Source organism: Chiloscyllium punctatum, chromosome 38 (assembly GCF_047496795.1).
Source record: "Chiloscyllium punctatum isolate Juve2018m chromosome 38, sChiPun1.3, whole genome shotgun sequence".
In the NCBI taxonomy this organism is placed as follows: Eukaryota; Metazoa; Chordata; class Chondrichthyes; order Orectolobiformes; family Hemiscylliidae; genus Chiloscyllium; species Chiloscyllium punctatum.
Genome location: NC_092776.1, coordinates 63707923 through 63731985, shown reverse-complemented (window position 1 = coordinate 63731985; position 24063 = coordinate 63707923). Strand labels below are relative to the sequence as shown.

Here is a 24063-nt window from a genome sequence, read left to right as displayed (position 1 = left end):
GACAATTAAACAGTTCCGTGCAAGAATTGGCTTCACAAATATTCCCATTCCCAATTATGGAAAACATTAGTGAAAAAGATAAAGGTTGTGAAGTATTTGGAGCCATCTTCAGTCAGTAATACTTTGTAAATAACCTATCTCATTTCCTTGTTAGGTCCCCAGCATTACAGATGCCTATCTTCAGTTAATTCAGTCAGTACTCCACATAGAGTCGTAGAGATGTACAACACAGAAACAGACCCTTTAGTCCAACTTGTCCATGCCAATCAAATACCCAAAATTAATCTCATCCCTTTTGCCAGTACTCTGTCCATATCCCTCTAAACCCTTCCTATTCATATGGCAGTTTAAATGTTGTAATTGTACCAGCCTCTGGCAGCTCATCTGATACATGTACCACCCTCTGCATAAAAACATTGGCCCTGGTGTCCTTTTTAAATCTTTCTCCTCTTACCCTAAACCCAAACCAGGGAAAAGACCTTGTCTATGCATGTCCCTCATGATTTTATAAGCCCCTATAAGGTCACCCCTCAGCTTTCTGGGAAAACAGCCCAGCCTATTCAGTCTGTCTGTATAGCTCAAATCCTTCAACCCTGGCAACATCCTTTTAAATCTTTCCTGAACCATACCGTAAAGAAATGTCTGAATGGATACTGTAAAGTCCCTGGCTCTTGACAATATTACGGTTGTAGTACTGAAGACTTGTGCTGCTAAACATGCCGTGCCTTTAGACAGCTGTTCCAGGACAAATACGACATCAGTATCTACCTGACAATGTGGAAAATTGTACAAGTTATGTCCTGTACACAAAAAAGACGATAAATAGAACCTGACCAATTCCTGATTACACTCAGTCTTTGGCATTATGATAATAGATGTCATTGACAGTGTTGCCAAGTAGTACTTGGTGGTAACCTGCTCACTGATGCTTGATTTAGTTTCTGGCAGGGCTATTTACCTCCAGACTTTACTACAGTCTATATGAGCAAAGGACTGGCCTCTAGAGATGAGGAGAAAGTGATGACCTTGACATCAAAATAACTTTTGACTGGTACTGAATCAAGCTGCTCAAGGAAATTGAAGCCCTTGAAAATCGGGGGATAGCTCTTGACCAGGACAAAGGAAGATGGTTATGGTTGTTTGAGGCTAATTAGCTCTGTGACAAGACATCAGCAAAGAGGTTCTTCAGGATAGTGTCCGAGATCAGCCATCTTCAGTTCCTTTGTTAATGACTTTCAGTCATTGTCAGGTTGAGATACTTGCTGATAGCTCACTGTTCAACTGTATTTGGCACGCATTGAAGCAGTCTATGCTTGCTTGCATGACTGGTAATATCAAGATTTGTATTAACAAGTGGCAAAACATATTTAATGCCACACAAGTGCTAGGCAATGACCATCTTCAACAAGAGGGAATCTAGCCCTCATTACTTGACATTCACAGGCACGACCATCACTGAATCACACCAATATCAACATTTTGACCAGAAACTGAATCTGGTACAAATATTATATTGAATTGGTCAGCTGTTAAGAATTCTGTTGCAAGTAAGCCACCTCCTGTCACTGCAAAGCCACTGTCTATAGGATGCAAGTCAGCAGTCTGAATAATTTCCTCTTAACACATTTACAACATTTGAGTATTTTAACACCATCAAGGGCTAGGTAGCATTTTTGATCAGAATCATCGGACTGCTGTACAGCAACAGTTCTATTCAGATCATAATTGTGAAAAGGTGCTGTAATGTCCTCTGTGTTCAAATTGCTTCACAGTATCAACCCCACTCTACTGTTGCAGTCTGGCCTTTGGGAAGTGCTCTATCAGTTTTTAAACTGATCCCATAACCAAACAGAAAAGTGTGTGTTGAGTCTATGATTATTCGCTGAAAACATTTTACTCCTGCAATGTATTGTAAATTCATACCAGCATAGTATATGGTAGGATACATGACATGGGCAGTATGGTGGCTTAGTGGTTAGCACTGCTGCCTCTCAGCGCCAGGGACCTGGGTTCAATTCCAGCCTCAGGCGACTATCTGTGTGGAATTTGCACATTCTCCATGTGTCTGCATGGGTTTCCTACAGTTAAAGCTGTGCAGATTAGATGAATTGGCCATACTACATTGCCAGTAATGTTCAGGGATGTGGAGGCGACGTGCATTAGTCTGGAGAAATATAGAGTAATAGGGTAGGGGAATTGGTCTGGGTGAGATGCATTTTGAAGGTCAGTATGGATTTGTTAGACCTAATGACCTATTTCCACACCTTATGTAGATGAGGGAATTACCCTAACATTTACTGTAGTAGTTTTGCTCAAAGTAAACTTTTCCTGTTGTGAAATGGGTGTGGGGCTGGTGGGGTTGTTGGTTTATATTTTGCTATTGTCTGCACCTTTTGCTTATGCAGTGTTTCTCCAAAAGACAGAATTTTCCTAGCTAACTAACTGCTCTCTGTTGAATAGGTTGTAAGTTATGAGCGACTAACCCCCATGACTGTTCTGAATACTGCACTGGAGTCACTGGATAACTTGCGCCCTGGTGATTGTATTGTTTGCTTCAGTAAAAGTGACATCTACTCACTGAGTCGGCAAATTGAGACTCGCGGACTGGAATGTGCAGTGATTTATGGCAGTCTTCCACCTGGTAAATAACTTTTCAACTGTTTGTAATGTTACCAAGTATTAATATCTTGTGTGTTTGAATACTAAATAACAGTCACTGTTACTTAGCAAATGACACCATTTCTCCATGTTCAGTGACATGGCCCAGGAACGTGACTTGGGCTTTTGCGAGCTCATGCTTTGCTCGGTTTATCACCAAGCCCGCATCCTGAAGTTGATTGACCAATTCTGATAGATGCTACATATATTCCTTCCATGTGTGACTAAAAATCAGCAGGTTGTCCATATACACCACAATTGGGTTGTCCTGAAATGACTATATTGATTAGTGTTTATACGTGCCTGGCACATGTTTCATATCAAATAGCATGACTTTAAAACTGGTGCAGTCCATTCGGCATGAGCAAGTCCAACTTTGAAATATAAGTTGTTTTTCTCATCTTCTCAATGCAGTCTTCCAAATATGGGATAGGATGTCAATCAGATTTTGTAACTGCATTGACTTCGTGATAATACAGAGCTGAAAAATGTGTTGCTGGAAAAGTGTAGCAGGTCGGGCAGCATCAAAGGAGCAGGAGAATCAACGTTTCGGGCATAAGCCCTTCTTCAGGAATGAGGAGGGTGTGCCAAGCAGGCTAAGATAAAAGGTAGGGAGGAGGGACTTGGGGGAGGGGCGTTGGGAATGCGATAGGTGGAAGGAGGTTAAGGTGAGGGTGATGGGGCAGAGAGGTCAGGAAGAAGATTGCAGGTCAAGAAGGCGGTGCTGAGTCCGAGGGTTGGAACTGAGATAAGGTGGGGGAGGGGAAATGAGAAAGCTGGGGAAATCTGCATTCATCCCTTGTGATTGGAGGGTTCCTAGGCGGAAGATGAGGCGCTTTTCCTCCAGGTGTCGTGTTGCCATGGTCTGACGATGGAGGAGGCCAAGGACCTGCATGTCCTTGGCAGAGGGGGAGTTGAAGTGTTCAGCCATGGGCCGGTTGGGTTGGTTTGTGCGGGTGTCCCAGAGGTGTTCTCTGAAATGTTCTGCAAGTAGGCGGCCTGTCTCCCCAATGTATAGGAGGCCACATCGGGTGCAGCGGATGCAGTAAATGATGTGTGTGGGGTTGCAGTGAATTTGTGATGGATATGGAAGGATCCTTTGGGGCCTTGGAGGGAAGTAAGGGGGGAGGTGTGGGCGCAAGTTTTCCATTTCTTGCGGTTGCAGGGGAAGGTGCCGAGAGTGGAGGTTGGGTTGGTGGGGGGTGTGGACCTGACGAGGGAGTGGTCTTTCCAGAACGCTGATAGGGGAGGGGAAGGAAATATATCCTTGGTGGTGGAGTCTGTTTGGAGGTGGCGGAAATGACGAAGGATGAGAAGATGTATCTGGAGGTTGGTGGGGTGGTAGGTGAGGACCAGTGCGGTTCTGTCCTGGTGGCGATTGGAGTAGCGGGATTCAAGGGCGGAGGAGCAGGAAGTGGAGGAGATGTGGTGGAGAGCATCATCAACCATGTCTGAGGGGAAATTGATGAAGGAGGCTATCTGGGTTGTTCGGTATTGGAATTGGTCCTCCTGGGAGCAGGTGCGGCGGAGGTGAAGAAATTGGGAATATGGGATGGTGTTTTTACAGGGGGGCGGGGTGGGAGGTGGTGTAATCTAGGTAGCTGTGAGAGTCAGTCGATTTATAGTAAACGTCCATGTTGAGTCGGTCGCCCGAGATAGAAATGGAGAGGTCTAGGAAGGGGAGGGAAGAGTCTGAGACGGGTCAGGTAAATTTGATGTCTGGGTGGAAGGTGTTAGTAAAGTGGATGAACTCCTTCCACCTATTGCATTCCCAACACCCCTCCCTCAAGTCCCTCCTCCCTACCTTTTATCTTAGCCTGCTTGGCACACCCTCCTCATTTCTGAAGAAGGGCTTATGCCCGAAACGTTGATTCGCCTGCTCCTTTGATGCTGCCCGACCTGCTGCGCTTTTCCAGCAACACATTTTTTAGCTCTGATCTCCAGCATCTGCAGTCCTCACTTTTTCTCCTCGTGATAATACATACAATTATTGGGTACAATTTGATTTTTGGCACCATTACTATGGGTGAGGTCCATTCACTGCAACTCGCTTTGATTATATTTTCTTTGAGCATGCGTTCAATCTCTTTTAGAACCTTTCCAATGTTAGACAATTAAGTCTCTAAGGATGTTGCTTAATTGGAACAGCATTTCATATATCTAGATCATGCATAATCAGATTAGTACTTCCCATCTTATTCACCATTTAATTGTAGTAACTCTTCCAGATCATTTTGGTTTTCCTCTGGAAGGTAACTCAACTTATCCCAATTTTTGAGAACTTTCTCATTGTCCAATTTACATTGAGGCATGTCCAATTTAGAATAATCTGAACTCGGTTCTTCACTGTTGTAACCAGTAACATATTCCCCTTTTGCTTTCCTTCCCTATCAAAATATCTTTTCAGCATATTCACATGACACACTCTGAGATATAATTTTATCTGGTGTTCTTATCAAGTTGTTCAACTCATTCAATTTCCTTTTGATTTGATAAGGCCCACGAGATCTTGCCTTCTAAGGTTTACTTACCTCTGGTAGTAACACTAACGCTATCACCACTAGCAAAATTGCAAATTTTTGTTTTCTATTTCATCATATGCTGTGCTACTTTTAAATGCTGTCTAACCAACTCACCCTCTCTACTTAAACTTTCCACTTAATTGTTCCCTAAAATTTGACATACAGTCCAAATGTGTGCTCTATGAACTCTGAATCACCAATTTCTTCTTAATTAATTTCATAATCCTCTCATCTCATGCTCAAAAACGAATTCAAATGGACTGAATTTAGTTGACTCATCAGGTGCATCCCTAACTGCAAAAAAATACAAATGCAATTCCTTTCTCCCAATCATCTGGATAGTGTTGACTATAAGCCCTCGACGTGGTCTTCAAAGTTTGATGTGACTGTTTAATGCTTCCGGCCCAGTGAATTTGAATTGTTGATTTTCTAAGCTATTCATAACTCCCTTGAATAATTTTGATTTTAAATTTGACCTTTGGTCCAATTGTACTCCTGAGGTAGTCCGTATCTAGTAAAAGAAATTGAGTAACTCTTCTACAATCCTTTTAGTCATGATACTGTGTAATGGAATGGTCTCTGGAAATCTAGTAAACACATCCATTATGGTCATTAAATACTGATTCCCACATTTTATTTTAGAGAGGGATCCTATGTAATCAAATATGACTCTTGTGCGAGGTTCCAAAAATGGAATGGGTACTAAGTGTGCTGGTTTTATCACTGTCTGAGTTTTTCCAATTACCTGACATTTATGGCATGTCTGGCAAAATTCAATTGCATCCTAATGCAGTCCAGGACAATAAAAATGTTTTTGTACTTTGGTTTGAGTTTTCCTTACTCCTAGATGGCCACCTACTAGTAATTCATGTGCTACCTGCAACAACACCTTTCTATAACTTACCAGTCATACAACTTGATGACCTTTTACCCATTTGTCATCTGCCTGAATATGTGATGGTCTCCATTTCCTGCTTAGAATAACTTGGATTTATAACATCTGTCAAGACTGCAATTTTGAAGCATTATAAAGTAGGAAATACTGCATTGAATTCAGGTGCAGTAAACTGCCACAATAAAATAAATGTTATCAAAAGTCATGGGAATGTACAGAATGGAAAAAGACTCTTTGGCCAATTGTGTCCATGCTGATTGAAACCAATTGCCTAACTATTCTAATCCCATTTTCTTGTATGCTTTGGCATCGCGATTGCACATCTAAATATTAACTCAAATGTTATGAAGGTTTCTGTCTCTAAGACCCTTAAAGATAGTGAGTTCCAGATTCCCACAATCCTCTAGATGGAAAAAGTTGTTCCTTCACACCACCTCTCAACCTCTTGCCTCTTTCTTTAAAGCTATGCCCCCCTCCATCAAGGGGAGAAGTTCTTTTTTTCCTGTTTAACCATTATTTTATACATCTCAATCATGTCCACTCTCAAGCTCCTATCCACTAAAGAAAACTGCCCATGTCTGTCCAGTGTCTCTTTGCAGCTAAGACTCCAGCCCAGGCAACATCCTGATAAATCTCCTCTGTACCCTCTCCAGTACAGTCTTATCCTTCCTTTAATGTGGATTCCAGAACTACACCCTAGTTGTAGTCTAACCAACGTTTATGCAGTTCCAGCGTAACTTCCCTGCTCTTAAAATCTATGCCTTGCCTGATCAAGGCAAGTATACCATTTGCCTTCTTAACCACCTGCCCTAATACCACAGGACTGGTGGACATGCAAACCGAATTCCTACTGATCCTGTGTTTCTCAAGGTTTTACCATTCATTGTGTATTAATTTGTTACGTTTGGTCCAGGAGAAAATTAGTAAATTCAGAATGGGCACACAAGTAGTGAATGAAGTGAAAGTAGTGACCTTTATAATGTGAATGTTTTGGTAGGGAGAACACGGTGGTCATTTATTACTTGGAAGGTAAAACTCTCAGATACGGCAGAGGAAGAAAAGGATCTCCTGAGTACAAATGTTGATTTCTGTTTTATGGCTTTGCTAACCTCTGGTACAACTAAACCAAAAATTAGGATTTACTCCTAAAGAGAGAGAATTAAAAAACAAAGCATGAAACATGTATTGAACATTATTTCAAGTGCGGTCGAACTAATGCTTACAGTTTTGGTCACGATTATTCAAAAGAAAATGAGTTCCTGAAGAAGGCACAAGGAAGATTTGCAAAGCTGATGCCAGTAATACCTAGGTATATGTATTGACATTGAGATTGATTCCCTCATCCCTTAGTCTGTGCGAGATGAGAGTCAAAAATGATTGAGGGAGACCTACTAGAGTTCTTGAGTTAAGAAAGTATTTGACACAATAGATACAAAGACAATGTTTCTTCTTGTGCAAATGAATGTATACAAATATGATGGGTTTTTAAAAATAAGTTGAGAGCATTGTAGATTTAGGTGAGAGATGGAATGAGGCTCCTGTGATGCATTTGGATGTCTGGCCCCAGTGCAGTTAAGGAAATGGAACTTAGAGGTGCAATCAACCTGCTCCTAGGAACTGCCCAATCAAGTGGGTTAGGTAGTGTAAATGAAATGTAACATAGAAATATATTAAAAAGACTCTTACAACAAAGTTGTAAAGTAATCCCCATAATACTGATGAAGACACTCAATACAGTTTTATTCGGCATAATTACAGTTTTTCAGGAATGCTGATTTACCACCATGAACTCAAATAGATTCTTTATCATATGCAGTTCTGGGAGGATTGCTTGTGCTCTCAGTTTCATCTTGCATCATGTTTTCATTGATAAAGTAAAACATTGGCCTTGGTAATGTTTACGTTTATTTAACTGTGTAATAATATTCTTTATTATTTTCTTTAAAGTCGAAAATCCACAGGAACATGGTAGGAAACAAAGTTCAAGGTAGCAGGTAGGTAGGAGGCAAATAGTATTGCTAATGAGAGAGGTTCAGGGTGTAGTGGCTCAGTAATGCTGAGAGGGTCATTTTTGAATTTTGAGGATGGAGGAGGCATGTGAGGATTATCTGGGGTTGGAGCATTAAAATGGGAAACTTTCCGATGTGACCGAAGGGAAGAGATTGGGAAAGAGGGAGGAGTTGGTGACTGTGTGAGAGCATGCAGCACTCTTTACTTGGAATGTTCTTTGTACTTGCATTTAGTTTCTTTTCCAAGCATTTATCTGAGTGTCACTAGTCATTTATCAGATTGAGAACAGAAAATTACAGCAAATAGGATGGGAGGATATATATTGGCATGGATCAAGAGTTAGTTAACAGATAGCAGAGTCGAAATAAATAGTAAATAAAATATTATGGATGCTGGAAATCTGAAACAAAAACAGAGAAAGCAGAGTTTTTATGTTTCAAATCCAATAACCATTGTTCAGAATTGAGTGGGCTAGAAATATTAGCTGTGCTTTCTCTCCACAGATGCTGCCAGATTGGCTGAGTTTTTTTTTCCTCCAGCCATTTCTGTTTTTGTGGGAATAGATGAGTTGTTTTCCAGAGTTCCAGGCAGTGACTGGCGGGGTACCTCAATTATTAGTGATTGGACCTTGGCTATTCACAATAGATATTAATGATCTGGATGAGGGAACCAAATGCAACATTTTCAAGTCTGCTGACAACATCAAACTGGCTAGAGTTGTGAGGATGATGCAGTGAGGCTTCATGGAGATCTAGACCAGTTGAGTGAATGGATAAACACATGGCAGATGCAGTATAACATGGATAAATGTGAAGTTATGCACTTTGCTGTGAAACCAGAAAGATTATTATTTTAAATGGCAAAACAGTGGAACCTCGATTATTCGAACATTATGGGCGGGCAGTATTTCATTCAGATAATCAATTATTTGGTTAATCGATTAAATGCCTTTCCTCTAGAGCTCTGAATTTTTAAAGTCTGCTTACTGTTAAGGAGGTAAGGCAGCAAGACAGCGCGCGAGGCCCCGCCCAACCCCACCTGCTGCCCCCGTGCAACCCTCCCGCACCCAACCCAGTCTGACACCGACCCCCCCCCCCCCCCCCCCCCCAAACCCATCCACTCTTGCCCCCTCTCCGGGGCAGCCGGACTGGACATCAACAACAAGACTGCTGCTGCTGCCTTTGTGGGGTAAGTCTCCAAACAGCGCACCCACACGCAGCCACAGCCCCCCCACACAACATTTTACTGCAACTTTTTGACAGGTTCCGCCTTTGCTCTGTACAGGACAATGTTGGAGAGATTATTTGGGGGAAGGGGTGTTTAGGATAGAACTCCAGGGAAAGTGTGTGGAGAGAGAGTGAGTGCGGGAGGTGCCTGTTTAATCACTGTAAACAAAAGACGCGATGACTGTTGGAAACACGTCTTTGATGTAATCCTATTTTCAGTTAATTGGTATTTGGATAATAGAGGTTCCTCTATTGGACCTGGCTGTCCCTTACATTAGCCAATGAAAGTAGACAAGCAGATGTTGTAAACAATTAGGAAGGCAAATGGAATATTAGCTGTCACTGGATTTGAGTTCCAAAGTATGAATGTCTACTGTAGTTAGACAGGACCTTGGTGAGACCTTTTAAGAAAGTATATACTTGCCATAGAGGGAGTGTAGTAGAGATTCACTCAGCTGATACTGGGGATAGTGGGACTGTTGTATGAGGAGAAAATGGTTCAACTGGGCCTGTATTTACCAGAGTTTAGAAGAATGAGAGGGGATCTGATTGAAGTGGAGTAAAATTCTAACAGGGTTCCACAGTGTTAGATGTAGGGAGAATTGTTTTCTCATATTGTGGAGCCTGGAATCGGGTACATGACCTCACATTTAGGATTGAGATGACGAAAGATTTTTACACTTAATGTAATGGAATTCTCTATCACAGAAGGCCTTGGAGGCCAAGTCATTGAATATATTTAAGAAAGAGATAGGTAAAATTTCAGATCTTAAAGGCATAAGGAGAAAGCAGGACTGTGGCATTGAGGTAGAGGATCAGTCATGATCATACTAAATGGAGGAGCAAGCTTGAAAGGCTGAATAGTGTACTCTTCCTAGTTTCTGGGTCTATTTGTTATGAAAATTTACAAATGATGTATATCAATAAGAGAGATGATTGCAAGAAGGAGAAAATCTAGTTGTAAGAACCATTGCTTCTATCTGCCCATTTGATATGCAGATGTCCATGGAAAAACCACTAGGAAACTAAAGGTTCTCAAATCTTGGCTAACTGAATAAAGGCACAAGACTAAACTTATTCCTTTTTGTTTGCAGATGTGTGTGCAAGGATAACGATCACTTCTATAAAGTGTTGAAGAACCGTGTTTTGACCTTGGCTGATTATCTTAAGTCGGTTCTTTGCGTAGCTGTTAACATTGTCAGTGGCTAATCAGAGTCAACTTGCCAACCAATCACAACTGTTTATTATATAATTGGTCATGACGGTTCGAAATTTGGCATCCTTGTGTTTTATCCTAATCAGTGTAAAGCAAAATGGTTTGGCAACATGTCTCTCTGCAGCAAGTCTGTATTGTCAAGTACAATATATTCTGCACAAGAGAATTTTAATATTGGTGAGAGTGACAGTTCTATCTCATCATCATGATGAGAGATTGTCAATGTGGGCAAATTGTAAGGTTGCTTCTTTGTTCTGCTGTTATTGTTCTGTTTGATCTCTGATTCTTGACTCTAGGTTGGAAAGAATTAGCAAATTTCAGTCTGCAAGTACTGGCCACTGAGAGAAAGCAAGTCTGTGTGGAATGCATGATCAGACTGTTGAGACCCCAGCTTTGCATACTGTTTGTTTCTACTCATTACCCAGCCTTTGCATATTGTTTGATTTTGGTTGCGTTGTTGTCAAACCCCCTCTTTCCATCCTAACTGGTTTGTGAAAAGCCAGCCTTTTAACAGTGTAGCACCCTGACTAAGAATGAGACCCACATATCAGGGCCACAGTTTTCCCTCACATGTTTGGCAATTGCCAAATAGAAATCACTGTTGAATAGAATGATACAAGAGTCTCTCATTCTACTTATAGCATAGGGACTAGGAGTAGGAGTAGACCTTCGAGCCTGCTCTGCCGTTCAATAAGATCATGGTTGATCTTTTCGCAGACTCAGCTCCACTTACCCACCCTCTCACTGTATCCCTTAATTCCTTTATTGTTCAAAAAAAATCTACCTTTGTTTTAACAACGTTCACTGAAGTAGTGTCAACTACTTCACTGGGCAGGGAATTCCGTAGATAAAGCCCTCTAGATAAAGAAGTTCTTTCTCAATTCCGTCCCAAATCTGCTCTCCCTAATTTTGAGGCTATTACCTCTTATCCTAGTTTCACCTACCAGGGTGGAAACATCCTCTCTACGTCTATCTTAACTATTCCCTTCATAATCGTATATATTTCTATAAGATACACCCTCCTCCCATTCTTCTAAATTCCAATGAATATAATCCCAGTCTACTCAGTCTCTCCTCATAAGCCAATCTCCTCAACTCTGGAATCTAGCTAGTGATCCTCCTCTGCACTTTCTTCTAGTGCCAGTACATCCTTTCTGAAGTAAGGAGACCAAAACTGCATGCAGTACTCCAGATGTGGCTTCACCAGCACCCTGTACACCTGCAGCATAACCTCCCTGCTTTTAAACTCAATTAGCAATGAAGGATAAAATTCCACTTGCCTTCCTAATTGTTGTACTTGCAGACCAACCCACTGTGATTTATGCACAAGGACACCCAGGTCCCTCTTCATAACAGCATGCTGCAACCTTTTACTGTTAAAGTAATAATCTTTTTTACTGTACAAGATATTGAGAAACATAGTGGATAGCCAGAGACTTCTTCCCCGTGGCGGAAATGTCTGTCACTAAGGGGCGTAAGTTTAAGGTGATTGGAGGAAGGTTTAGGAGAGATGTCAGAGGTAGGTTCTTTAACCAGAGAGTGGTGGGTGCGTGGAATGCACTGCCAGCAGTGATACCAGAGTCAGATACATTTAGGGACATTTAAGCGACTCTTGGGTAGGCACATGGAAGTTTGTACAATGTAGATATGTCGGTTAGTTTGATCTTAGAGTTGAATGAAAGGCTGGCACAACGTCAAGGGCTGAAGGGCCTTTACTGTGCTGTGCTGTTCTATGATACACAGCATGCATCGTCAGCTGCTGCAACTGGTGCTTTGTTGTGACATTTAGTCCTCAGTGGTCTGGTTCAGTTTACTGACAGTGTCTGTATTCTTGATCTTAGGAACAAAATTGGCTCAAGCAAAAAAATTCAATGACCCTGACGATCCCTGTAAGATCCTGATCGCTACTGATGCCATTGGAATGGGTTTGAATCTGTGAGTAAACCATCACCTTGTTGCTGTTTTCACTTCTCTGCTGAACAAATTGTGCTGAGATTATGTGCCTTGGTTGTTGCTTCCTCGCCTTCAGAGAATCAAAATCCATCCAACACACCATTCATTATGAGTGAGTCTCTGTAGACTGAGAGACATTGGCAACTGTTCAATAAGGGCCAGGGACTTTATCCATTTAGTTGTATTCATTGCTATCTCTACAAGAGGGTGCTTGATACTGTGAGACTACATCCCTGTATGGACCACAGGACAACGAGGAACAAACTAATTGAAGCCCAGTTCTACCATCTAATAATCTGCAAGAACAATTTTTCTCTGTTTTGTTCAGGAGCATAAAACGCATAATTTTCAATTCTCTCGTGAAACCAAGTATCAATGAGAAAGGAGAGAAAGAAATGGACCGGATAACTACGTCACAGGCCCTACAGATTGCTGGCAGAGCTGGCAGATTCAGCTCAGCCTTTAAAGAAGGGGAAGTTACTACAATGAATCGGGATGACCTTCCTGTGCTGCAAGAAATCCTGAGCAGGACCGTCGAACCCATTGAGGTGAGCATACTGAACAAGAAAGGTAAGGTTCCCCATCATCACCATCTTGTGGGTTAATATAGACAAGAATTTGCTATGGACTGGTCATAGAAGTACAGTGGCTTACAATAGCAAGGCAAAGGTTAGGAATATGTAGAGAGTAACTCACTTCCATGACTCCCAAAAGTACACAAGGTACAAGTCAAGGGTATAATGGAATACTCCCCACAGTAGACAAGGGCAGCAGAAACATGGAAACACCACTATGGTTCCTCTTCAAGCAACTCACTATCTTGACTTGGAAATATGTTGACAGTGTTTCTTAATCAGTATCTTGGAGTTTCCTCCCTAATGGTATTACTGGTTTACTTGCAACAATTCAAGGAAGCAGCTCCTCATTACCATATATTCTGCAGCTAAGGATGGGCAATAAATAATGGCCCAGCCAGTGAAGCCCACAATACCTAAATTAATTTTTTTTTATATAAAGCTCAATGATTGTTATAAATAATGAAATTCAGAGCACTTTATTTGAGTGTTCAAAGTATCCATAATGATATAGATGAGCTAGTATCCCAAATACAGAAAAGTAGTTTGTATTTAATTGTATTACAGCGACTTGGTTCCAACATGGCAAAGGTTAAGAAAATAAAATATTCTAGAGTGCGCTATACATCTCGGACAGATTGGCAAAGAGGGGGTGCTGCGTTGATAATAATGGTTGGGTTAAGGGCATTAGTGAGGAAGGAGATCATGAGCGAGAATTTGTATGAGTCAAGGTGAAGATCACGAATCAGAGGCACTGATGGGAGTGGTTTATAGGCTTCCTAGGAACAGCTATACTGTTGGATAGATTATTAAGTAATAAATTATTTGAGCTTAAAGCAAAGGCAGTGAAATAATTCTTCTAAACTGGGACACTCAAATTGACAAGAGAATTTTGACGTCAAAAAATGTGCTGGAAAAGCATAGCATTTGAGGAGCAGGAGGGTCGATGTTTTGGGTATAAACCCTTCATCAGGAATGTGGAGGGGGAAGGGAGCTGAGAGATAACTAGTGGGGTGGTGCTGGCGGCAAGGTAGCTGGGAAGGCAGTAGGTGGATTCAGTTGGGGGTAATTATTATTGGTCAGTGGGGTGGATAGGTGGGAAAGTAAATGCCCAGGTCAAGAGGGCAGTGCAGAGATGGAGGATTGGATCTGAGATGAGGTGGGGGGAGGGAAGATTTGAAAACTCGTGAAATCGATATTGTAACCATGTGGTTAAAGGGTCCTTTGGCAGAAGGCAAGGCATTGATTTGGCAGAGGAGGAGGCCCCGAACATGCATGTCTTGCGGGGAGTGGGAGGGGAATTTGAAGTGGTCGGCCACAGGGCAATTGGATTGTTTGGTGTGTGTGTGTGTGTGTGTCCCAGAGATGTTCCTTGAAATGCTCCGCGAGTTGGGAGCCTATCTCCCTGATGCAGAGGAGCCAACATCGAGAACCACGGACATAGTAGATGAGGAGGGTGGATGTGCAGAAAAATCTCTGCCAAATATGGAAAGATCCTTTGGGGCCTTGGATGGAGCTGAGGGGGGGAAGGTGTGGGTGCAGGTTTTCACCTCATGTGGCAGTAAAAACAATGACTGCAGATGGTGGAATCCAGATTCTGGATTAGTGGTGCTGGAGAAACATAGCAGTTTAGGCCTCATGTGGCAAGGGTAGGTGCCAGATGTAGAGGGTGGGTTGGTGGGTGGCATGGACGTAACCATTCCCCTAATTATAGAGCCCCCAACAACTATCTTTTTGCTTCCCCTCTTGAATGGCCTCCTGTACCATGGTTCAGTTTTCAGTTGGCTCATCCTCCCTCCAGCCCTGTTCCTTGTCCACTCAGGGAGCAAGTACCTCATACCTGTTGGACAAGGAGCTGAGGCTCCTCTGTCACATCTTGCTGTCGATGGCCACTGAACAAATTTTTAAGTACTTAATCTACCAGCTGTGACTGCCTACTGAAACAGTGTCCGGGTACTTCTATCTCTCCCAGATATTCCATAGTGTTTGGAAGCTCAGATTCCAGCTCATCAACTCTGAGCTGAAGTTCCTTGACCAACCAACCAACACTTGCTGCAGATGTGGTCACAGCAGTTCACAATGGGATCAGCCAGCTCCCACATTATACAGCTAGAACTCATCACTGTCCAGTCATTTCTACTTAGTTAATTACTTTATTATATATTTTTTAAATGAGTTAATTAAATTTATTGATACTTTGCTGGGTTCTTTTTCAAATTTAGTACAGATTTCCTACCAGCCAATCAGGTCACAGCCTCCCTGTGACATCAGTCCAGTTTTTTTTGCAGCTACGGTGCCCCAAGTTCCAGTAGTTTTATACTCTGCTCTGCCTTCTGATAGCTTCCCACTGACTAGCATTATAAGATCATTCAATAACACCTGTCTTTGGAAGGTGGAAGATGTTTCAACTTCTAAAACGTATTTATTTATTATCTACTTTGAACTTTTTTTAAGACAGCAGGATTGCACCCCACAGCAGACCAGATCGAGATGTTTGCCTACCAGTTGCCAGATGCCACCCTATCAAATCTGATCGTAAGTGTTTTGCTCAGAGTTACTGCTTACTGTGAAATTTCTTTGTGAAGATGTGGAGATGCCAATGTTGGACTGGGTTGGGCAAGGTCAAAAATCACACAATACCAGGTTGTAGTCCAACAAGTTTATTTGAAAGCACTAGTTTTTGAGCACTGCACTTTCATTAGGTGCTAGAGAGGGAGGAAGACCTTAGATGCAAAATTTATAAGGAAAAGATCAAAAGGTCATACAACTCGTGACCATTTTGAACACACCTAAGACAGCTCTTAAATCTTTAATCAGTTAGAATGGAGGTGCAGGTTTCGATTGATTTTTAAACTGCAAATCCTGGAATTTTTTTCAAGTCACTGTGTCTTTTGATAACTTAACTTATGGTGTTATCAATACTTTATCTTGGGGCAATGACTTGAAAGAAATTCTGAGATTGGCATATTAAATCAATCAAAACCGCACCTCCTTTCTAAGTAATTTAAAAATTGAAGAACCATCTTAGGTGTGTTCGATTCACTCACATGAGTTGAGTGGCCTTTTGATTTTTTCCTTAAATTCTGTCTAAGGTCTTCCTGTCTCACTAGCACCTGATAAAGAAGCAGCACTCTGAAAAGTAGTGTTTTCAAATGAATCCTTTATTTGTGAAACACTTTATTGACTGATCACTTCTCTACAAATTTAAAGCTAAACCTTTACTTTTTCTTGCCTTTCCTCTGAACACAGGACATATTTGTGAGCCTCTCGCAAGTCGATGGACTTTACTTCGTGTGCAATATCGATGATTTCAAGTTCCTGGCTGATATGATTCAGCATATCCCATTGAATCTCCGCGTACGATATGTTTTCTGCACTGCACCAATAAACAGGAAGCATCCCTTTGTCTGCACCTCCTTTTTAAAGGTATTTTACTCATCCATCAGTCATATACCAATGAGATTGTTTCTTCTTCCTTCTCCATACCTTAACCATTACATTATGATACAAGGAATGTGCATTTACTTAACAGTTTTCTGACTTCAAGATACTCCAATGGAGTATGTATTACAAGTGTAGATGATGATGTAATGTGGCAGATGCAGTGTGCACGCAGCAGTCTTTAATCAACAGCAATGTGACGATTAGATTAGATTAGATTAGATTACTTAGTGTGGAAACAGGCCCTTCGGCCCAACAAGTCCACACCGACCCTCCGAAGAGCAACCCATTCCCCTACATTTACCCCTTCATGAGCAATTTAACATGGCCAATTCACCTAACCTGTGCATCTTTGGACTGTGGGAGGAAACCAGAGCACCCGGAGGAAACCCACACAGACACTGGGAGAATGTGCAAACTCCACACAGTCAGTCGCCTGAGGCAGGAATTAAACCCGGGTCTTTGGCGCTGTGAGGCAGCAGTGCTAACCACTGGGCCACCGTGCTGCCCAAAATTTAATGATTTGAGGTGTAAGGATTGGCTAGATACCAGAAAATATTTCTCTGCTACTTGATCAGGACAATAGGATCTTATTTGCATTCTTAAGAGAAAACAGACTCAACCTCAGTTAAACTTGGCATCAAAAGACAACACCTCTAATAGTGCAGCATGTTTGCGGCCTCTGCTGCAGATTTTGAGCTCTCTACCTTCTGAATGGCAAGTGAGAGTGAGCTATATTTTTCTGGAAGAACAATTCCCTGAAATAGAGCCTCTACATTAATCCAGTGGCAATACTATTCTTACACCACACAAAATGTTGGCAGTTGTCCAGGCAAGCAGTAGTCAGTCTCTTGGCTTTAATAAACTCTGTTTTCAGGGTTCGCGATCATAGTTAAGCAGTCAACTATTTATTGCAATTATCTGATAGCTTTTGAGTTTCAGAAGTAGTTTAGATATGATACTGTTAGTTAGAGAAAGAAAATATACTAGTGTGACAATTGGAAATAATTCAGTGATACCAGAGGATAGGAAGTACCAGTGATACCAGAGGATAGGGAGTCTTCCTCCTATCCTTCTGATCTACCTTCTATCTGCCTGGTGAAGACTGCTGTCTGGGAAAACTGCACTCTGCAGTAAGTCTGCTCTATTCTTGATTCCTGCATGGATTTGACTTAGTCTTGGCATAGTTACTCCAGCGTGGTATCTGGTTCCTTACCTGTTGGGGCTTCTGTGTGGTTATTCCAGTGTAGAACTGGCCTAGTTCCTGTGGGCTTCCCATGGCAATTCCTATCCTGAGTACTTCTCCCGTGCTCTCTCATGTGCTCTCTATTTGTAGTGACAGTTTTTTTTTGGCCAATGGAACAGTGGGACAACTATCATCACCCCATTTCATGCCTTCATCTGAGGGTTAGTTTACTATTCTTTCTAAGGTCATTTTCAAAAAGAAGACAAATAAGTGTGTTTGCTACCAGATGAATTGTAGATGCTGGTTTTGGACGACATGACCTGTCTGTTTTTCCTAAGTCTTCCCATTGTTTTCATGCACTAAAATTTTGGAGAGTTAATTATTGTTGTAATACCTATTAAATGTAACCTACTACTACACAGTGAATACTGGGAAAATTCAGTTTATAAGGGACCCAATATATGTTACATAAGGAAGTTCCCTTTAGAATAACTATTGAGAGAATTTTGTGGTGAAAGGCCAAATTAATGTATAATCTAATATCCTCATGTGTATTAATGCTCTGGATTTTGGTGTGCCAAGGACAGTTTCCATTTGCAGAATACACTAAACTTAGAAGAGTTGTAACTTGTGAAGAGAATACTGTGGAACTTCAAAATGACATCGATAAATGAGGGGCAACTACAGCTGAATGTGGAGAAGTGATGCATTTTTGTTGGAAGAACATTGAAAGACAATACAAAATAGGGGTACAATTCTAAAGGGGGTGCAGCAGCAGAGGAACCTGATGTACACAGATCATTGATAGTGGCAAGCCAGGTGGTGGCCAGTTAATAAACATTTTCTGTGATCTGACTCTTGAATATTTTCAAAATCCATCCCTCTTATGCAGCTATTCAACTGCTGCTTTCATTGACACAGATTGAAAATGGGAAAAGAAAACTTCTCTCCCTCTTTCCCGGTTCAGTCTTGATACCCTGCCCTAGTGACACAGCACTTGATCTCTCTCATTTGAACTACTGGAACTTGAAGCCCATTCGCATCAAGCAGTTACAAAACCCAGTAAACCAGTTACTTCATTGACAGATCTCACTTGCTGTGCAGCAGAGTTCTTCATTTTCTTGTTTAGCCTTGTCTCCCACCTCCTAAGAGACATAAACTTAAAACTTTAAAAATCACACAACACCAGGTCATAGTCCAACAGGTTTAATTGGAAGCACACTAGCTTCCAATTAAACCTGTTGGACTATAACCTGGTGTTGTGATTTTTAACTTTGTACACCCCAGTCCAACACCGGCATCTCCAAATCATAAACTTATAACAGTAGCTTCCCTTAAAGTTACACATAAGTAATCCTAGATTTTATTTTTAAAAAGCCCTTACAAATCAACACAACAAGAAACCCCCTTATGGATGATTTGAAATCCAGTTTACAAGTTGAGTGTGGAACAGTTTTAATTCTGAAAGACCATCTAGCATTTTCTGCTCTGAACTTTCAAGTATTTCGCACATGGGCTGCAGGCGAGCTTTTGTTCTGAGCACTCACCATCAATAGAAAAATTCTTGTCCTTTTTAAAGCTCCTGCAGTACCAGAATTAACACTTATTTCATCCATTTTAATGGAAGATCCCAGATGGAAACTGAGATGTGGATTAAAATATTCTGATTCGGGACACAACAACTCAAATACTGAATATAAATCAGGAAATTGTGATTATGTGCTGCCAAGATTAGGTTTCAAGCCAACCTGAATAGAGGACTGAGTTCAGAGGGTTCACACAGTTAACATACTGAAACTCAACAGTGAGCTGGAACAGGAGTTCACTACTGTTGTTGATTTCAGAAATACTGAGTCTGTTTAAAATTTGGGCGAGTGGGAGAATGCACAAAAATGCATTTACTTTGTCTGGAATGATCAAATCAATGCAAAAATGTAATTATCAACCATGAGCTTTTCTTGTACAGATGATTTTATTTGAGTCTCTGGGGTTTGGGAGCAATCATCATGTCTTAGAAGAATTGCACTTCATGGAAGGTTAAAAGTTATTTAAATGGTTTAATCTGAAGGAGATAATTGAGTTGGAGATGAGTAGAACATAACAATAGGAGTAGACTGTTCAGTTTGAAAAAAAGGGAGTGCAAATGTGGAATTCAAGACAAGTAGATCAGTCATAATCTTATTGAATAGCGGAGTAGGCTCAAGGGGCTGAATGGTCTCCTACTCTTGATGTGTATGTATGAACCTGCTCTGTGATTTAATTAGATCATCGCTGATCATCTACCTCAATGCCACACATCACTGCCGAATCCTTCACTGTAATTATAGTGTGTTTTCCATTCAGGGGTCACCGATAGTGGGGTCAAGTCTGAGAAGAGGCAAAGGAGAAATGTTGAAACTGCAAAAGAAGAGGATGTAGCTCCTAGTTACATTTTAAGAAATGATCTCTAGGAGAGGGATGATTTTCCCAGTCCTGTTAGAAACTGAGGATAATCACAAAATCTGGTGATGAAGTGAAATCATCTGAACAGGAAATAGTTAAATTATAATATTGGTACCAGGAAGGAAACTGGAAACCTCCAAAGATAAATTACAAACCGCACTTAGTTATCGCAAATCAGCCTTCAGGTACTCTGCCATGGGTCCATATGAGAAAGCATCCAGTGAACAACACAGAAAATTGTCAGTTGCATTAATACATACTCTGGAAGTTGTGGTTAATGAGTCGTAGCTCTACTTGATAAGCTCGTACAATGAAACTGTTAGAAGGAAAACAGCTATTTCGATCAAAATAAATTTTTTTAAAATTTTGGATTTTACTACGGTCTCCCAAAATAGCTTGTGATCCCTGACAGTCAGGATTCCTGGCTATTCAGCATTGTGTATTCACTATTGTGATATCCACAACATTCAGTATTGTGAATAGCACATTACATCATTGATCTGTTGATTTGACATTTGCAGTCTAATATTCCGTTTTTCTTAACTTTGAGTCTGTTTGCATTTTTTAGTTTGCCAGACAGTTCAGCAGGAATGAGCCACTGACGTTCGAGTGGTTATGTCGACACATTAACTGGCCATTAGTGCCACCGAAAAATATCAAAGACCTTGTACACTTGGAGGCTGTGCACGACGTGTTGGATCTGTACTTATGGTTAAGGTAAGTTAAGGAGCCTGGATCCCTTGTTTGGGAATGTCTTTCAACTCTGATATTTGATAAAGCTCATTTTGTCTAGCAAATCCATTTGATAATTATTCATCCAAAGCCGAGATGTTTTGAACAGTATCTTCATTGGTTCTGGTCTCTTTCTGATCCTGGTCTTGGATTGGCTCTGATCCCTGGTTCAGATTGAAATATATGAATTATAGCAGTTTAAGACAGGATTTACACATGCTATAATTCATTTTACTGTTGTTTGCAAAGAACAGGTCCCTTCTGAATTATGGTTCTCATGAGTGTAAACAAGCTCCAACAGATTGCCTTATGTTGGTGATGATTTTGGGCTGGCTGTCTTGTCAAATCATTGCTCACAGTTTTTTATGCTTTGCTTGCAAGTCTCGGTTGAGTGCAGACATGACCTCATTATTACCTCTTCTAAGCAAAACTTTATGAAGTTAGTCAAATATATGTCTTAAATCTCTGCTGTGTTTTTGATTAATCCATGCCTTACTAAGTGAAGATTTACATCTTTCATAAAGTCATTTAACTCCTTAATACTTCCTCTCAGTTATTTAATCTGATACTTCACACCATCCATATTGAATTACTGTTCTGAAAGCCAAATATTTGTGAAGAATCATTTTAATGTTTTCCATCTCTGTGGTTTATTCTTACAGTCCCTAACTGGCCTGACTCTTAACCTCTTGCTGTCTATGTAGTTACATTTTTTAAGACCTTCAGGTTTTCCTTGATTTATGTTTTTCATTACCTTTGTTTTCTTCATGACATAGTGGGCCCTCTGCTATAAGCTTTCCTTTTTTTTTAAACCTCCCCTTTGGACTCCTTGACTAGCAGAAGCTAGTTTGTTGATCTCTTTTACTGTAGGTGAATATTAAGGCCACACCATGAGGATGTTGCCTTGTGGGGCAATCTGGGTCATGATTTTAGGATAAGGGATAACAAATTTAATACAGAGATGTGCAGATATGACTTCTGTCAAACGGTCATAAATCTGTGGAATTCACTATTGTAGAGTGCTGGATGCCAAGATGTAGAGTAAATTCAAGGGGATAGATTTTTAGTCAGTAATAGGCTGAAGGGTTATGAAGAGCAGGCAAAAAATGGAATTATGGTAAAAATAATATCAGCCATGGTTATATGAAATGGCAAAGCAAACTCAAGGATCTTAATTATCTTGCTCTTGGTTCTTATGTGAATCCTCCCTATCTCTTCCTTGAATACCTTGAATACCTCCCACTGACCTGGCATTGATGATAAACTTACAAGGAGCTATTTCTAGATGACAGCTAAATCACATCACAGCTGAAGAAAATTAGTTTTTTTTGAGTTGAGAATTGTTTTTTTCCAGTTTATGTTTATCCTTTTCTATAACTATGTTTTAAGTCCAACTAAATTCTAGAAAAGCGCTCCCCAAATTGATACCCTTTTCCCTGCTGCTCAGTTTCTGTAAAACTAAATCCACATCCTTTGTTGAGGGCATGATGTATTGGCTAAAATGTGTTCTCTTGAATGAAGAATTCAGATACCCCCCCCCACCCCGACCCCTGCCCCAAAACCATTCACACTAATGCTATCCAAGTTAATAATGTAGCCCAATTGTAGCATTTCAGACATTTGCTTCTACGTTTGTCCTTCCACTTCCCTTGACTGTTTGGCAGTCTAAAGTGCGTTCCCAGCCTTGTGTGATGTTTCCTTTTTGGTTCTTCTCGTCAGTCTGGTGATTTATTTGATGACCCTTATGCCAAACCATTCCCTTCTCTCAGCTTTAATTATTTTCCTTCCTGATCTCGAGCTGGTACTAACCTCTGTTCCCTTTCATTTGTCTTAGTTACCGGTTCATGGACATGTTCCCAGATGTGAACCTTGTGCGAGAGATCCAGATCGAGCTGGACAGCATCATACAGATTGGAGTGAAGAACATCACTCGTCTGATCCGTGCTTCGGATTCCATCTCCACAACAACTGCTGCAGGCGCCGAAGATGCTTCTGTTTATGGAGGAATATGGATTAATGAGAGGACAAACGTGGAGAACATGAATTCCAGGGATCAGGTTTACATTGGATCTAGACGGATTAGAGGGTCCAAGATTTTAGGCTACAGAGGAGAGGTTTATAAAGCGGAAATACCTGGTGACTCTTTGAGTGCCAGGCTGGTTCAGCAAGGACATCTGACAGCTGAATTATTGCAGCAGCTTCAGGAGGAGTGGGCAGCCAGCCATGGTCTCCAAACCTCCAAAAATGCCACGACCCAAGAACCGAGTAAATCCACATCCAGAGGATTGAGGAAGAAAAAGAAATAGCTTCAGTATATTTATTCTACTATGAAAATGTTCTCTCCAGTTTAAACAATAAAGAAGTGATTAGACTATGTGCAAAATACCTGGTTTTCCCAGTTTGCTTGATATCTTTGACTGCCAACTGCACAGAAATCAAAGTAAAGATTTTCCATTCCGGTGCCTCCCTGTCATCTTGATTGTTGGATCATGGTGTCAGAACCGATACTGTAACTCTCAGTTCATACAGGTATCACGGATCCTATCAATCCATGTGTGTTAAGAGCACCTAATATTTGCATAATGCCTTCAATTAAGGATGGAAGATTTAAAAGAGAGGGGAGAGTTTTGGGGATAGCATTCCAAAGCTTAAGACCTTGGCAGCCGAAAAGAGGGGCATCAGTGAGGGTTGTGGGGAATATGCAAACTTTGGGCATTTGGCAAATGAGAGAATTTTGTATGATGAATGAGGAAATGCATTTTAACAAAAAAAAAAGTTGAGAGGGAGCAGATGGTGGTGAATCTTCAAAATCCTCTACCCTAGAGGTCTGTGGAAGCTCAGCTATTGAACATGTTCAAGACAGAAATTCACAGATTTCTCCATATTAAAAACTTAAAGGGCTATCAGTATGGTGCAGGAAAATAGTGTTGAAGTAGATTAGCAATGATCCCATTGAATGGCACAGTGGGCTGAAAGGGCTGGACAGCCTCTGCTGTCAATCTGTTCTTCTGAGTTCAAGAAACTAATTAAAGTCTAAAAGCAGGAACACATTTTGGGATCATGGATAAGCAGTTGAGACCTGTTGCTTGCACTTCTCCAATTTTGGGATTGTCAGCCATTTCATTGGGCTTCTGCCAAAGTTCATATTAAGAAACAGTGAACCTGAGGATTGGGAGGAGTCTAGAATTGGAGCCTAAGGAGAGAAAA

At 41.0% G+C, this 24063-nt stretch overlaps 1 protein-coding gene across 3 annotated transcripts in view; it reads left to right on the top strand.

The window, feature by feature from the left end:
- The window catches only part of supv3l1 (SUV3-like helicase), a 40006-nt gene extending 16767 nt beyond the window's left edge, over nucleotides 1-23239 (top strand). For all 3 annotated transcript variants that reach the window (XM_072558017.1, XM_072558018.1, XM_072558019.1), the window contains 7 exons: nucleotides 2461-2641; nucleotides 12369-12462; nucleotides 12809-13028; nucleotides 15510-15590; nucleotides 16305-16481; nucleotides 20693-20841; nucleotides 22691-23239. In XM_072558017.1, coding sequence (XP_072414118.1) covers nucleotides 2461-2641; nucleotides 12369-12462; nucleotides 12809-13028; nucleotides 15510-15590; nucleotides 16305-16481; nucleotides 20693-20841; nucleotides 22691-23162 — 1374 coding nt within the window. In that variant the 3' untranslated portion in view covers nucleotides 23163-23239. The remainder of the gene's footprint in view (nucleotides 1-2460; nucleotides 2642-12368; nucleotides 12463-12808; nucleotides 13029-15509; nucleotides 15591-16304; nucleotides 16482-20692; nucleotides 20842-22690) is intronic.
- The last annotated feature ends 824 nt before the right edge of the window (nucleotides 23240-24063 follow it).